Source organism: Camelus ferus, chromosome 10 (genome assembly GCF_009834535.1).
Source record: "Camelus ferus isolate YT-003-E chromosome 10, BCGSAC_Cfer_1.0, whole genome shotgun sequence".
Classification (NCBI taxonomy): Eukaryota; Metazoa; Chordata; class Mammalia; order Artiodactyla; family Camelidae; genus Camelus; species Camelus ferus.
The window spans coordinates 52,561,489-52,579,803 of NC_045705.1; the positions used below are offsets into that span (position 1 = coordinate 52,561,489).

At 36.9% G+C, this 18,315-nt stretch overlaps 1 protein-coding gene across 2 annotated transcripts in view; it reads right to left on the bottom strand.

Moving 5' to 3' along the window:
* The window catches only part of SWAP70 (switching B cell complex subunit SWAP70), a 59,551-nt gene that overhangs the window by 21,902 nt on the left and 19,334 nt on the right, over positions 1–18,315 (bottom strand). For both annotated transcript variants that reach the window (XM_006180833.2, XM_032489039.1), the window contains exon 3: positions 7,038–7,211. In XM_006180833.2, the coding sequence (XP_006180895.1) occupies positions 7,038–7,211 (174 nt within the window). The remainder of the gene's footprint in view (positions 1–7,037; positions 7,212–18,315) is intronic.

The following is an 18,315-nucleotide window of genomic DNA, read 5'->3' on the forward strand; positions in this document are numbered from 1 at the left end:
TACAAAAATATATCTACCTATGACTTCTAATGCATAAAAATTATGTGAATATTTTGACAAACACTAGAGGAAAACACACAAACAGTAAGTCTAATTTGTTACAGATAGGATTGTGAATTTTTTTCTTCCTCTCTTTTGCACTTCCAATAATTTGCTTATAATGTTGCTTGTGAAATAACATACCTTAACAGAGAAAAATGCCAACAATAGGAAAAACATGTTTGCAAAGAAATGTACATTCACAAAATATCACAAGGTCAAAAAAATGTCAAGAGATCTATCGATGCAATCTGATGAGATATTATAAACTTCTCTAGCATAGAGATTATCTAATACCCTAAATCTAGCATACAGTAGGTGTTCAACAAATGTTTACTTGCTGGAGAAAAACACACATAGGTCTTTCTTTTCTCTTGGAGATGTATCATCTGCTGTTAAGCTTATCAGATATAATTTTCTTGGCTTTTAAACAGAAGTAACAGAGATAGACAGCAGAAAAGAGAAAAAGGAAAGTGTTAAGGAGAAGAGGAGAATGGGAAGAAGGAAGGAGAGAACAGGACAGAAAGGAGAAGGAAAAAAGATTATAGGCAATAAGAGACAAGAAAGAAAAAGAAAGTCAATTATATAAATAATTGACTGAAGTAAAATAACTTAGAGGCACTAACAGAAACAGAAGTTCAATCTCCCCAATGCAGCAAAAAGAGGGGCCCATGCTGCCTGATCACAACTCGGGATAAAGGTTGTACAGGCCATCAGTGTGGCCACATGTATGGACAGGATGACAAAAAGCGGGCGTGAGAAGATGGTGCATCAGACTGACCATCCACACTGCGAGTCAGGGATAGCCTTGGCTCTTCCTCACCTACCACGGCGAATGAACCCACGCCCCCCACGCTCGGAGCTGCCATTCTTCTTGTATACTGGATGGTCTATTACAGTGCTTCCTGTTAGCAGCAAACTCAGCTCTAGAGGCAGCTTCCTGGTTCATCTTGAACCTTTCTGAAGGTTCCCTCCCCAACACTTCGGAGCTGGTCATCAGCATCTGCTCAGCATTCCCGGTGACTGTGCCAGGCAACTAATCTAGATTCATTTCCTGTTGACTTTTAGCACAATCATATACTTATCATAACCAAATAACTTAAAGACCTCTTAATTCATTATACTGGGCCAAGGAGAGACAAACATTCCCATTCTCAACTATTCAGTTACACTAAATAATACATCACGTGCTGCTGTGTTAGTCTGAGTGGCTGCATCAATTCTAAGAGCTTATTCAGTTTCAGGAAGCAGCTTACTTCCTCCTTCCAGGGCAAGTTGCACCAAAAATAACAAAGAATAAACTTTCAAGCTGCATGTGATTTTTGAGGCCTCTGGTTCTAAAATTTATTTTGTTAAAAGTTCTTTCCCTGTAATGCTTAAATAGGGCCTTTACTGACTTAACAACAATTCAGATTTTATTTCACTGAGGTTCTCTTAAAACTTTTTCAGGTTTGATATTTAATTGAATGAAGGCAATTCTTCCAAATAAGCAACAGACACATCCTGTTTTGTTCTTGGCTCTGTGGGAAATGAATACTAATGTAAAAACTGTAATTTACAGACACATTTCCAGGAATATCATTTGACAAAAATTACTAAACCATCTCAAATGGGGAAATACCATTTCCTGACCTTCGTGTGGTAAGTTGCTTAAATATTTATTCAGTATTCTTGACACTACCTTCTGGGTGATGGGAAACTGAGTCAAAAGCAAACTTACTTATGCCATTTATGTTATTCACAAAACTACCACTGTTACTTATATCTTATATAGTATTAATTAAAGCTGGAGAATAAAATCTTACCTAAAAACATTCTAGACTTAATCAAAGGAAAATGATCACTATAGTAGATGATTTATTGGAAACATAAAAATTACCTTAAGTTTATAAAGCTTAAAAACTGTTGGAAATATTACAAATCGGACTCATATATACATTCATGACAAATTAAAACATTATGCTTCAAAAATTTTTTTAAATGTATCTGTTTTAATACTAAATTTTACTAAAATCTGTAAGTCCAAAACTAGTTCAAAATTTATTTTAAATGCTATTGAAGAATTTAGGAAGGAAGCAAAACCTAACAGAAAATGGATGCCCTAGGAAATATTATGACCCTAGTGTTTTTCATAAAATGTGCAACCTTAATTTGCAGGGCTTGAACAAAAGCCAGGAGATGTGCTAAGAGCTCAATAAATACAAGGTCATATTTTAAAGCATAGGAGGCTGGTTCAGCAGCCAGACAAAGCAATTCCACATGAATCTGTTTTAATGACCCCTTCTTTCCCCACACAAGTACTCCTGGAGGAATCATCTGTAAAACTAATTCTAATTCTACTTCTAGCCAGAAGAAATGCTGAGCGAGTTTAGGACATCAAAACAACAGAGTAAGTCCAAACAATGACATGACAAGGTATGCTGCCTGGCTACCCTAACAAGACAAAACAAGGCTGTTCCCTTCTCAAACGAGATTAATTTGTCTAGAAAGAGGACCAAGACATTCCTGTGAGCCAGCAAAGATGAAGGCAAGCAAGCTGTGGAGTCTTGGACAGGCTCTGGATGCAGAAAAATAAAGTCACGGCCCACATCAAGGCTCATGTACTTTTTTTTCGAGCCCCCTAGAGCAGAAATCTTTTGAGCGTCTTAGGCAGAGCAGTCAGGAAGCTGGTGTTGACTGGCTCCCTCCACAGCCTGGGACTCAGTGATGGTTTAAAGCCAAAGACAAGTCCTCCACATCAAGGAAGAGCTGCTTTGAGGAATAAGGTAAGTCTCCCTACTAATTTCTAATTCTTAAATCGGGACAAGGTCACTTTCAAGTCCATCATGAATATTTTAGTGATGGAGAGAACCAAAAGATCATGGGTAAGAGACCCATCCCATCTCTAGTTCCACAGAAAATACAAATAAATTTAGAACACGTTAAGTGTCACTACAAAACATCTTAAAAGATGATACTAGAGATTTAATCAGCATAATTCTTACAAGCAGCAGATAGGTTTTTAAAAATACCATCAGTGTATTGTTTTCTACACCTATCTATATCCCATTCCCTTCTCTATGTCTCTGTATTAAACTAGACAATTTTTGTGGACAAAAATTCCATAGCATGTTTTAGTTTTTACTGCCCATTTAACACATGTGCACCATTACATCATAATTGTTACTAAGCACTAAGAAACTGTTCCCACCACTACAGCGAAACTGCCTTTTCCTTGATTACCAATGACCATCCAATTGTTAAATCCAAGGGGAACTTCTCACTTATCACCCTCCAATTTTTCAGTAGCATCTAATGCCAGTAACTACCTTTCTGCTGCTTAGAACTTCTCCTGTCTTTGCCGCCTGTGACTCAACACTCTCCCAGTTCTCCTCCTGCCTCTCAGACTATCCAATTCAGCTTCCTTTACCAAGTCGACTTCCTCCCCTGCTACAGAAAGGGGCCTGGAGGTTCTGTCCTTGGCCCTCACTTCTCCCACGACCGTTTCTTCCTCCCTGATCTAACCTACTCCCTTGGCTTCCCTGTCTCTAGCTCCAGGCTAGCCTCTTACAAGCTCTAAACGTGCTCTTCCAATTGAAACAGGACAGATCCACAAGAATGTTCCTCTCAAAATGCCAAATGTACCAAGCCCATTGTCATACATTATATCCCTAATTTGTTCATCACCCTGCCATTCATTCATACATACCTCCCCCCAGCCTCGACTGAGTGAGCACTTACTGTGGTAAATGTTTGACATACATCAACTATTTCAGTCCTCATAAGAGTCCAAAGAAGAAAGTAGTTATTCCCATTTTACAGGTCGGGGAACCCAAACAGATTAATCTGTTCAAGGTCACCCAGCTAAAAAGTAGTTGAGTCTGGATTTAAACCAGGCTGTCTGATTTCAAAGACCATGCTTTAAACAACTACACTATATTATCTCCCAGACCTGAAGTTGCCTAGACTTGTCTACTATCTCCCCACGGCCAGCACACTCTAGTTAGAAAGGACATGTATCATCCTTCTTGTCTGCTCAGCAATGAACCCCTTTCTTATGTCTGGGGAATTCTCAATGCAGAAGCTAAAAATGCAAACAGACTCTTTCCAGGCCTGCTCTGTAGCTAGCTCACAGTACCTGACCTAGGCCATAACAATGAGATGCATCATGCACTGCCTGTACACTGGGAAGTGGGCCCAGAAACCTCTGTGGCAGCAAGAACAGTTGCGGGAAGATCTGAGTTCTTGGGCAGCACCCCACGTGCAGGGCCACGGGTGTTCCACGGTACAAGTGCAATACCCACCTTCCCCGCAGTCCCTCACCTGAGTGACCAGCACAGTTTCAGACTGCAGAGCCTCCATACCTGGTTTTCAGCCTTATAGCCATTATGGAAGCTACCTCACATCCTTTTTAAAAATTCTTTTTGGCTTATGTCAGCCAGTCTGGTTGTTTGCAAGACTGGCAACTCAGTCAAGCTGGATACCTCAAACAGATCTCAGACATGCCCTTTGTCTTCCTGCTTCACATAACCTTGCCCACTGCTCCTTCCATCCAGAACTCTTCTCCTCTGCCTTCTCCACTAGTCAAAATTCTTCCCATCTCTTAAGGCCCAGTGTAAGTTCCACTTTCCCCATAAACATAATAGCTAATACTTAATGTATACTTTCTAAGGGCCAGGCATTCTTCTCATCTGATCTTTGCAAAAAACAGTAGGAGGTAGATACTAGCATTAGCTTTATTTTACAGTTGAGGAAACTGCAGCAAAAACTAATTCAGCAAATTGCCCAAGGTCACACAACTAGTCCACAGTGATGGAGCCAGAATTCAAATCCAAGAAATCTGACTCCAGACCGCTGCTCTTAACCAGGTAACACCGAATCATAATCCACGAGTCATATCTACCCTAACAGCCAAACCTGGCTCTAAGCCTGTTTTCACACACCCATGTTCTAAGCACAGTTTTTACATTTTTTAAGTGGTTGGGGAGGCGGGGTGGGAATTAAAACAATAATACTATATGGTCCTTGAAAATTATATGAAATTCAAATTTCAATATCCATAAATAAAAGTTTTATTAAAGTACAGCAACGTAGAGTCTGCGGCTGCTTTCACACTATGAACAGCAGAGTTGAGTAGCAGTAACAGACAGAATACGGCCCAGAAAGCCCACAAAACCTCCAGTATTTACTGTCTGGTCCTTTCCTGGAAAAGTTTAAGACCTTGCTTTTAACCACTACATTCATTATATTGCCTCTCTTAAAAAGCCTTCCCAATCCCTGACTTCCTGCAAGCTGGAATAAATCTTTCCCTTTTCTGCATTTGCATGGCATTTGCATCGCTCTTATAACAGGTAGTCTATTTCATTTTGAATTACACTTGATATTTTTTCCCCCTTGAGCTGACTGCAAATTCCTTGAAGGCAGGAAGTCATCTTTTTCACTTTGTATTCCTCTTGTTGCCTGGTTTATTGTTGGGAATTGAAAAACGCTTGCTGATTTGAAATAAAAGACTGCAATGTGAACATTTAAACAGATTTTCCTAACATGAAGGTGAATCATAGAAATAAATCACAAACCAGACTCCATGTTGGCAGCATGGGTAATAACGGGCACCCTCAGTCACTACTGGTAGGTGTATAAATTGGTACAGGCTTTCTGAAGGGCGATTCTGCCCCGTTCATCTAATACCTTGAAAGTGTACGTTTCCTAGGACTCAGAATTCCATTGCTGGAAATTTATCCTACGGAAATAAGCAGACTAGTGTGCAAAAATGTATGCAATAATACTAGTCTACATTAGATTTTACAGTAGAATACGTACGTACTACAGTATTTACTGAGTACATACTCTATGCCAGGCACTGAGCTAGGGCCTTTATTTTTTACCCTAGTCACAATTTTATTTAACTATTATTTTTTTAATTTTAGATTTATTTTTGATTGAGGTAACACATTGGTTTATAACACTAAATAAGTTTCATGTATTCAACACTGTATTTCTATCTCTGTATACACTACAGTGTACTTACCACCAAAAGTTTAGTTTCCATCCTTCCCCTTACATTTGACCCTCTTTACCTATTTCACGTGCCCCACCCCCACTTCCCTTCTGATAACCACTGCTCTGTTCTCTGTATCTACATGTTTATTTTTGTTTGGTTTGTTCAATTATTTTGTTTGTTTATATATATGAGTGAAATCATACAGTATTCACCTTTCTCTGACTTATTTCACTTACTCAGTCCTTTAAATGCAGCACCTCCCAACTCTTAAACACTGTTATGAGCCCTATTTTATACATGAGGAAATTAAAACTCAAGAGGTTAAATAAATTGTCCAAGGTTAGAAGATTACAGACGATTTTTTTTTAAGGGGAGGACCACAGCTGATTAATCTGCATATTCTTAGTCTTTTCTAAATTTGCTACTGTAATAAGCATGTATTACTTGCATCATTTTTTAGGGCAGTAGATAGCACAGAAACCTTACTCTTGTATTTTTTCCCCCACTTTGGAAGTTCAGGGAAAATAACCCAGAACAAAACAAGCAAATGTCTTTTACATTTACTTTGGAAAGTATAGTTTAAAAAGTTTCCATCCTTGACTTTGAAACAAGAAGAGTATTTTCTCACATAAATCAGCCTTGGGAACCACATTCTGGATCCTATGTGTTTCCCATATAGCATCACTTGGCCAGTTCTTAGGGTTTTGACAATACATAACTAGAAAGAAAATTATGTTGTGACTTGTACTGAATAAAGACTCTTTAAACATGAGGATGGATTCATCTATAAGTGTAGCACTTTACAGAGGAAGAGTCCCACACTGTCTGCAAGGGTATTGCACGACTCCAAATGACTAAATTTTGGACTTTTTTGGATTCAAGCTTTTTTGCCTCTGATCCAAAAACACTAGTATAGGATCTCCTTCCATAGTTACACCAAACTAACACAAATACTTCCAAGTCGGATTTATTAAATGCTAAGACGGCCATGTAAAAACTTCCAAGAGCCACACCTTACCTCTTCTGGCACAATAATTAATGGATACTTGTCCTCAGATAAAAAGTTGAAGATAACCCATACTTTAAATGCATCTTCTTCTGTAATGAGCAGGGGACTCTTTGTGAGGTTTTTTTTGACACAGAGGGTCCAACACATCCTATTGAATTCAATCTTGTCAAAGTTGTCTTGGACCTAAAAAGGAATGAGGAAAAGTTCCAATGAACCAGTCCAGAATAAGCAGTATATAAACCAAATAAAACAGAAAGACAAAGCCTACTACACACTTCCATTTTAACAAGTCCAATTAACTAACAACCATTTCCTAGGTAGTTGCTGAGGTACCATACTTTCGAAGGCTCAGTTAAGAATGTTATATTTAGCCTGACACTGAAGCAATATCTGTATATCACTCACTTGGCACATAAAAAATTTGGCTTGTCAAATAGTTATTCTTTCATGTGTACACATTATCTTCTAACTAGACTACCAATCCTGACACAAAGGAGTTGAGAATGTCAATTGCTCAATGTGAGCCATGTGCAGATAGCTCACCTTTACCTATATGATCAAAGAAGATATTTTCCTTTGGGAAAAACTGTTTCATTGAAATTCTAAAAAGACAGCCCTGCCACTTAGTCATTCAATCATGCATTCAACTTTCCCTCAGCGTCTACTATGAGCCAAATATCGTGCTACGAATTAAGGATATAACATGAAGAACTTGGTCCCTGCTCTTAAAATATTCACAGTTTATTAGGAAAAACAGATATGCAAATAGACAAATTTTAATATAACACAGTGTATAATCCAATAGTTTTTCATTCATTCAACAGATAAAATTTAGATAGTAATTATTATCTGCCAGGGACAATGCAAAGATATTACTAGCCCATATCTCCAAGGAATGCCAAGGCAATTACAACAGAGTGTGCTAAGTATTATAACAGAGGTAAGCAGAGGTTTCTGTGGGAACTGAGAAGCCAACCCAATCTTAAGAATTAAGATTTACAGAAAAAGTGACACAACAGAGCTGAGTCGCTGAAGGACCATCAAGACTCAGTTTGAGAATGGGGTAAAGAACTTTCCAGGTAGAACACAACGTGAGAAAGCCCAGAGGCAGAGACGACCATGGTCAATCTAGAAGGACCGCAGGAAGATTATACCAGAGGGTGGTATGAGTCAAGGCTCTTTATAAATGCAAATAATAGACACTATCTTGAGTTCCTTTAAACAAATAAGTTTATTGGAAAAGCAATGGATAACCTCAAAGATCCAAAACAAGGGAAAAATCTAGGCTCTAAGTCGTTACCAATCAAGGCTAGACAGAACCACAGTTGAAACTACTCGTAGGAATAGCAGGTGGAGACATCACTGCCAGTATAACATGAGGCCATCACTGTTGCCACTGACCCTTTACTTGATCCTCTGTGTCACTCTCTGCAGATTCAAAGTCTCACTGGCTGGGACTGGGTCACATTCCTATGCCCTAGCTGCCAGGGAGCAGGGGAAATGAGTATCTAAACTTCTCGATATCTAAGATGTAAGGCAGGTCCTGTCTTCCACCATGATGCTGTGGAATTTCCCAAATATATGAAAGGAGTTCAGATAATGGACAGACAAACAATAACAAATGCCCACTGCACAGGGCACAGTGAAAAACTAGGCTAGAGAGGGAGGTGAAGACCAGATCATGAAGAGCCTTATAATTCTTGTTAAGGAGTCAGGATTTATCTGTACTGAAAGAGTGGAAGGGAGCAACATATACAACCTGCAATTAAACACCATATTGGGGACAATATGGAAAATGTACAGGAGGAGGCAGAGGGGGTGACAGGACAGACAATATGAGAAAAGCATTTCTTTTTTAAAAGAGATGAACAAAGTACTGTGTGAGCATAAGGAAGACATCACTAGTTGACTGCAGGAGGAAATTTCTCTTATTCTCTAGCTAGAACTTGTGGTGGGCAAACCAGTTCCCCAGGAGTAGGAAGATATCCTTTGTGCTCTGCCTTCTGCACCCTGTCTCAATCTGACACCTTTTGCCAAGTCCCCATCGTACACAAATGATCTTGCGAAGAGAAAGTAACAGCTGCTGCTTCTTTTTCCTTTTCTTTTCATTTCTTTTTTCCTTTAACAACATTTATTGGGGACTTAGCATATGCTTGGCATTTTATGTGAGTTTCTCATTTAAACTTTGTATTGCCCCATAAGGTTAAATACTGTCCCTATTTTACAGATCAGGAAATAGAGGTTCAGAAACACTGAGTACCAAAGTTTACATAGCTAGTAAATATCAAAACCAGGCTTTAAATCACAGCTCAAATTCTGTCTCTTTCCACTATGCCAAACTGCCTGTAGAACTTACATGGAGGACAACTACCTATGTGATGGAAGTCATCTCTACAGGACTAGTTTCAAAGATCACCACCATCAACTCTATCCACTCACACCCCTAAAAAGCACTAAGTGGAAGATATGCCACCCAGGGGAAATGACATGTGCATGAAAGCATACAGCCCTGTCCTGAGGAACAAGAAGTGATTCTATGTGGATTATGTGGTGAATTAGAGATTTCCTGAGGGGGAGTGGCTAGATATATGGCTAGAAAAGCAAACACAGACAAAAATCATGAAGAGCTTTATAATTTTAAGAAACAGCCTGTACAAAACCCCCAATTTTAGAGCAAAGAATAAGCGGGTCATCTGCACCCGAGGTTAGAACTTTGCAGAAAAGATGATATTTGAGGCTGACCTTGAAGTATACTGAAGAGTACAAGGAAAGGTATTCCCAAGGACAGGAAAGGAAATGACATGAACAAAGGCATGGCAGGAGCAGCACACCAACCACATTTGGGAAGAGAGAGAGGATGAAGAGGACAAAAGAAGGGTAGAAAGAAAGATAATTATGTTTAATTATGGGAATCTTCAAGTTCCAGTAAGACATTTAGATGTAGATGTCCAAAGAGAATCAAAGAAGGAACTGTAACCTAAGAGGAGAGGCAGGTTTGTGAACCAACAGCATGCTGATAATGACAGAAGCCATGATGGTCAATGAGATCATTGAAAGAAAACACAAAGTGAGAAAAGAGATTCTGTTTTCTCCAAACAGAACCCCAAGGGATTCACACATTTACAAAACGAGAGGAGGAAGAGGAATTACGATGACTGAAGGAACAGTCAGAGTGGTAGAAGAACCACGAAGACATGAAAACTGAGCAAGGAAACAGTAAGAGGAAGGTCTGATCAATCCAGGAGTACCCCCGTCATCCATGGGGATACGTTCCAAGATCCCCCAGTGAACGCCTAAAACCGCAGGTAGTACTGAAACCTACATATACGTGTTTTTGCCAAGCATACATATCTATGATAAAGTTTAATCTATAAATTAGGCACAGTAAGAGATTAACAACAATAATTAATAATAAAATAGAACAACTGTAAACAATAGACTGTAATAAAAGGGAGGTGAATGTGGCCTCTCAAAACATCTTATTGTACAAACGTAATGCCTCTTCCATCTTTAGGTACTCATGCACTGTGACCATAACTTTGCAGTTTGAGGTACAACAGCAAAAACAAGCAAAATTTCTTGTTCCTTCTTCACAATTTCACAGATAGAAGATTCATTCTTATCAATAGATCTTAGCAACCTCAGCATATGATTTTTTTCTTTCCTTATTGAGAATTTTCAACTTTTCACTTTAAGGAAGCACTTCATGGCTTCTCTTTAGCCTATTCGAATTGCCAGCATCACTATTCTTGTGATCTGGGGCCATTTTTAAGTAAAATAAGAGTTACTTGCACACTAACACTGCAATACCACAACAGTCGATCTGATAACCCAGACAGCTATAAAGTGACTAATGGGTGTGAAACACTGGACAAAGGGAAGATTCACATCCTCCAGGATGGAGCAGGAAGGTGTGAGATTTCATCATACTACTCAGAACATACTACTCACACAATTTAAAACTTATGAATTCTTTATTTCTGGAATTTTTGATTTAATATTTTCAGACCACAGTTGACCACAGGTAACTGAAAATGAGGAAACTGCAGATAAGGGGGAACTACTGCAGTGCCAAATGCTAAAGAGAGAAATTCGTCTTCCCAGGAAATAAGTAGTGGCTTTTTTATTCAAGTTCACTGTGTCATACTTAATTTTAATAAGTTGTTTGTTTAGCTCGTTCCTTCTCTACAATCTAATCTACTAATTCTTCAGTTTAATCATGCTTAAAGGTAAAAATGTATTAAATGATGGCATTTAAAAAGTACAAAATCAGATCATATATGAAAAGCTCACAGCTAACATCATTCTCAATGACGAAAAACTGAAAGCTTTTCCTCTAAGATGAGGAACAAGGCAAGGATGCCCGCTCTAGACACTTATATTCAACACAGTTCTCAAAGTCCCAGCCAGAGCATGTAGGCAAGAAAAATAAATAAAAAGATTTAAATTGAAAAGAAAGAAGTAAAATGATCTGTTTGAAGATAAAACACTCTTTCTCAAGTAGAAAACTCTAGAGATTCCACGAAAATAAAAACAAAAAACCTGTTAGAATTGATACACAAATCAGCAAAGTTACAGAATATAAAATCAATACTCAAAAATCAGTTGTGCTTCTACACACTAACAATTACAATCTGAAAAGAAAATAAAGAAAACAATTCCATTTGCAGTAACATCAAAAAGAATAAAATACTCAGGAATAACCTTAACCATGGAGGCAAACGACTTAGACATTGAAAACTATAAAACATTACTGAAAGAAATTAAGGATGACACAAATAAATTGAAAGACATCCTATGTTCATGGGCTGGAAGACTTAAAATTATTAAAATGTCCATACTACCCAAGGCAATTTACAGATTCAATGCAATCCCTGTGAAAATCCCAATGGCTTTTTTTGCTGTTGTTGCAGAAACAAAAAACATCATCTTAAAGTTCGTTATGGAATCTCAAAGGTCAATGAGTAGTCAAAACAATCTTGGGAAGAACAAAGCTGGAAGCCTTACACTTCCTGATTTCAAAACCTATTACAAAGCTACAGTAATCAAAAACAGTATAGTACTGGCATAACGACAGATATATAGACCAGTAAAACAGAATAGAGAGCCCAGAAATAAACCTTCACATATTTCATCAAATGATCTTTAATGCCAAGACCACACAATGAGGAAAGGAGAATATCTTCAACAAATGATATTGGGAAAACTGAATATCCACATGCAATAGAATGAAGATGGACCCTTACTTACAACATACACCAAAAATTAAGTAAAAGTGGAGAAAACATCTAAATGTAAGACTTGAACGTATAAAACTCCTAGAAGAAAATATAGGGGAAAGCTTCATGACACTGGAATGGGCAATGATTCCTAGGAAATAATACTAAAACCACAGGCAACAAAAGCAAAAACAGACAAACAAAACTATATCAAACTTAAAAACTTCTGCACACACACAAAAAAACAATCAACAGAGTTGGACATCTGTGAACCTGTCCTCGCCATCACAGAACTTATACTCCAAGAAGGTAATAAGGTATCAAACTATACAGCAATAACACAACCAACTACCACCTACATGATGAAAACTGTGGTAAGAAGGAAAAGCACAAGATGCTGTAAGCGAACATTACAGGAAGGCTGGTTAACCCTGGAGTGGGTGGGGTGCTACCTGGAGAAACATCCCTGAGGAAGTGACAATAAAGCCAAGACCTAAAGGATGAACAGGAATTAGCTGCATGTTATGGGTGGAGGAAACCTTACAACAGAGGAAGCAGCATGTTTGAAGGCTCTGTGGGAGGAAGAGCCTTGGTAATCTGAGGAAGACCAAGGTGGTTGCACTGAAGTGAACAAGAAGGGTAGAGGAGGAAGAGGAGGCTGGAGAGGTTGCAGAGGCCAAATAGAACATGGCCTTGAGTGTCATGAAAAGGGTGTTAGACTTACCTAGAAACAACAGTAAGCCACTGAAGGGTATGGATTCAATATTTAATGCTAGCTCAATTAAAAATAAATCTGTAAATTGAAATGGTCTCTAGATTTGTTCTAATTATAAAAGGTCTAGAAATGTACTCCATACTCCATCACATCTACAATTACAAACTGTGCTCCAAAATCCCAGTTTATATCACACATATTAAATTGATAGTTTCACATCTAATAATAACGGCTGCTAGTGGGTTCAAGATGTCCAAATGGAAGATAATTTCTTAGAAAGAAATGTGTAGAGTTGTTCTTACTTTTAACATACAATTGCTTTACACCAAAATTCACACATATAAAGAATAAGACAGTACCTCAATGCTGACTCAAAGTACTAAAAGCATTTATAAAAGTAAACTCACATATTCTCTAAACTATAATTTTCACACAAACCAGTTCAAGGCTAAAGTTCTTATGGCACAGAGACAGTTCTCAGAAGATGGAGAAATTGGCTAATTTGATGCTTTAGAAAATGACTGTACAATCTTCTTTCTCAGAAACCATTCATACTCTTTGATTAATAATTACACTTCAAAAATTATTATAAATCAATAAAAAATGTTAAAAAAATAATAATTACACTTCAAATAATCTATCCTAACAAGAAAATCAGAGTAAGATAAAGATTTACCTAGGATAATCATTATTTCATAAGAGCAGAAAAAAATTAAAATAAAATAAAAGTCGACCAAAACAGGAATGGTTATAAAGTCACGGTACAAAACTATTATACAGCCACTTAGCAGCTGGGTGACCTTAGGCAAGCAATTTAACCCAAGGCCCAGTCTCTTCATCTTTAAAATGGTGGTAATGATGGTACCTAACTCACAGAGTTGACATAAGGACTTAATTAGAACACTTATTTAAAACATTTAGCATACTTCAAAAAAAAAAAAAAACCATTTAGTATAGTACCTGATTCACAGCAGATGCTAAATAAATGTTAGCACTTTTATCTTTATACTCAAGTTTTCAAAAAAGAATTTAATGACATAGGAAAGGCAATATTAATGTTAAGCATTCAGTACGATCCCAACTTGAAAAATAATACATACAAATGTATTTTAGAAAATAAAGACTCAAAGCAAACATATCAAAATGTTGACTTACTGTGTCTAGATGGTAAAGTTACAGGTGATACATAATTTCTTAATAAGTTTCTTTTTTTCCTTAATTTCAACAATATCCTATGTTACCTTTACAATAAAAAAAGAAACTTTAAAAATAGTATTTTGTATTAATTATCAGGGAGAGGCAAGTCAAAACACAGTAAGATACATATACTTTACACCCATGAAACGGCTATAATCAAAAAAATAAAACAAGTGATGGTGAGGATATAAAGAAATTAGAACCCTCATACACTGCTGGTAGAAAAGTAAAATGCACAGTTGCTTTGGAAACCAGTTTGGCAATCCCTCAAAAGGTTAAACACAGAGTTGCCACATGACCCAACAATCCTATTCCTAAGTATATACCCAAAAGAACTGAAAATACACAACCACACAAAAACTTGAACATGAATGCACACAGCAGTGAATTCATAATAACCAAAAAGTGGAAGAAACTCAAATGTCCATCACCTAACTAATGCACAAACAAAGTGTGGTATATCCATAATGGAATACTATTTAGCCATAAAAAAGAACTGAAGTACTGTTGTGTGCTATAACACAGATGAACCTTGAAAAAATGATGCTATGTGAAAGAAGACAGACACAAAGGACACATACTATATGATTCCAGTCATATTATATGAGTCCAGAATATGTAAAGCCAGAGAGAGAGAAAGTAGATCAGTAGTTGTCTAGGGCTTGGAGGCGAAAAAAGAGTAAGTGCTCATGGGTATGTTTTTTGAGGGAGGGTAATGAAAATATTCTAAAATCAACTGTAGTGACAGCTGCACAAAAAAAGTGACTACACTGAAAATGACCAAATTGTACACTTTAAATACTTAAATTGTATGGCAATTGAATCATATTTCAATAAAGCTGTTATTTTTTAAAAATTATTTCTTTAAACTACATCACTGCTGGCCAAAGGCTTCAGTGACTTAAGTCATCCATAGCTCTCAGTATGAAACCTCTTTATTTTTTTATTTTTTATCTTTTTTAGTATGAAACCTCTTTAATCACTCAGAAGTCTTCAATCTTGTGTAACTCACAAACATGATAAAAATGTAGAGTCCAACTTGGCCATTGTGCTAAATTAAAACTATGTAACTTTCAGGCAACAATGAAAGAAAAAATAACATAAGCTAAAGGACAGTAAGAATGAACCGTACAAAAGCATGGTTTTGGGGATTTAAGAGCAGACTCACTTTCTATTTTTTTAAATTATTTTTTGTTAACCTCTTCCTATTAAATAATAGTTGTTAGGCATACATTTGCTGACATTTTGAGTGCTGAAGGCATATTCATTCCACTACCAGAAATCTAAAAACTCACTTTATGGAAGAACTATAACTAACACAGGAACAGTAAGCATCTGATAAGAAAGTATCATGTCCAGCTGAAGAAAAAAGAAGGTAGAGACTGCTAGACTCTAGAGAAGGAACATTATATTGAATAAAAATGTTTCTTTTTGTGTGTTTTTTGTTTGTGTGTGTGTATATATGTTTCCCTCCACCCCCAAAAGAGAACCAAACAGAAGGATTATGTTAGAAAGCAGTAGATTCCCCAATTAAGACTTGGTTTTAATCATATAGCCCAGACCAACTTTTAACATACAGAATTAGGGGGAAAACTGACAATGATTTGGACCAAAAAGCCTAACAGGCATTAAATCTCATGAAAGATTTATACTGCTTCATAAACATGTTGAAGCAAAACTAGTTTTCAATGTAGTCTACTGGGGCTCAATAGTAAAAAGGTAACAATATACCACCACTTTCTTCAATTATTCACCATCAGATAATCCAGGCATAATGTCTCTTTCCCCAAAAGAAGTGGAAAAGGCTCACAAAATATTCTTGCTAAATGTTTGTAGAATTCCATTCTTTACTAAGAAGGAATTTAACAAACAAGCAAAAAAAAAAAGTTAACACTCAGCAGAGGCAAAATATTTGATACAAGAACAATAGGCAAATTAATCATCTGAAGTCTCAGGAAAGCTGAAAATAAATTCTATCAGTGTGAAGATCAACAGGAATGATTCTCTCTGAAGAAGCAAATATAGAAACCAAATGGAAAAAAATTATTTTTACAAAGCAAGTTTCATTATAATTTATCTCTTGGTCCCAATCCCAACTCTTCTAGGCAAAGGCAGAAAACCTCTCAAACAACCTGGGGGGAAAATGACCAAAATGAACATTAAGGAACACTAGATACTAATTAAGAGAAAAGAATCACCTTAAAACACTTGAGAAAGAAGCTAAGGCAACTAGACAGAGGCTGAGATAGTCTGAGATGGTCAGAATGGCTTTTAAGCCACTCCATCCCTTCCCTCACCATGCCACCCCTGCCCCTACACACGCACTAACTGGAAAAACATAGTAATTTTGGAAGGGAGTAATTAATCCCTCAATAGTACACACAATTAAAAAAACACTGGGCTAGAAGATAAACAGCTTAGGTTCAAAATCTACTCCTTATTAGCTAGGCAACCTTACACTGTTTCCTCCTGAGTTAGCATAAGAATTCCAGTTACACATTGCAAAATAAACATGAGGATCAAATCAGACAGTATATAAAACCACATCATGCAAATGTCTCATCATTATTTCATGTTTTTTTGTTTTCTTTGCATAACTGATGACAATCTTTAAGTTTTATGCTAACATTCTTCAGTCGCTATTGGCATTTTTTTAACCAACTTTCAAAACAAGTCACTAATCTTTGCTCAATTTAAACCCACACCACGGAAATCTTGGCTGCTTTATTTGGATTGAAGGACTGGCAAAATTCCACTCCAGGTGGCTAAGCAATAATAAACAAGGGCTCACTGTTTCATCACATCCTCACTCACTCCGTGAATAAGTTTTTCTCTAAATTTAGTGGCTAATTTCGGACTTTTAAAATACCACTCTATTTTCTCCCCCAGCTACAAAACTTTTGAATATCAAAATACAAAAACAAAGAACATTTTAAAACTTTAAAATTCAAGATGTTTAAAGAAAGTTACATCCAGGAGAACAAAATGCAGCATTAGGGTACAGCACCTTCAAGATATTAAAACGTGTTTGTCTATCCACACTAGCCCAGCCCACACAAATTCTTGCACTGGAAAACAAAGCAATTTCTAGATTTCTCAGAATTTCTCAGCATGCTCTATATATTTTAATAACAGACATAATTCTGCTTACTGTCTTTAATTTTTAAGATTAAACACATGTCCATAGGAGGTCATCAAATATTTGCTGAATATAAGACATATTTACTGGACAAATTGTTTTTGTTTTTTATTTTAAATTTTTTAAAAAGTAAAAATGCGATGAGGTCATAGTGTCTGTTTTAAACATATTTTTATATTTTAAAAGTAGCAAAGACAACAAATTTTTGTTTTTATTGATTTAAAGTCCACGATGCCCGAGTGCTAACACACACTTTAGAGGGAAAAATTAGGGAACTAGGCTTTGTCTTAGAGGCACAGAGAAAAGGAGTCCTTTGGGTTTGATGGTCCAATGCAAACTGACTGCCTTGTTTCCAGGTCACAGGGCTTAAACTGGATTAAAACAGGTGTTGGAAGGGAAAAGGGGAGATATACCTAATTTTGACCCCTTCTTTGGGATCTGGGCATGCATCGTATCCTAACCAGTTGTCTCAGGGGTTATTAATGGAGTGTAAATGGTTGTATTCAAAACCTCTCGACTTTTATTTATTAACGCAGAAATATCAAATGGTAAATTCAAGGATTCTGAAGCTGCTGTAACTATTCATGGCTAAGAGAACTTCTTTAAAACAGAGAAAGACAAATACTGTTATGTTCTCACTTATATGTAGGATAGTGAAGAATGAACCCAGAGAAATAAGAGAGTAGAATGGTCAGAGGCTAGGGTGGGGCTGAGGGAGGGAAAATGGGGAGATGTTGGTCAAAGGGTACAAATTTCCAGCTTTAAGATCAATATGGGGGTCTAGAGCATGGCATTGTGACAATAATTAACAATACTGCATTATACACTTGAAAGTTGTTAAGAGAGTAGGTCTCCAAAGTTACCACCACGAAAGAAAAAAAAGGTAATTATGGGAGGTGATGTTAACACAACTAACCTTATTGTGGTAATCATTTCGCAGTATACACATTATAATCATCACGTTGTATACCTTAAACTTACATAGGTTAGGCGTCAATAATATCTCAACAAAGCTGG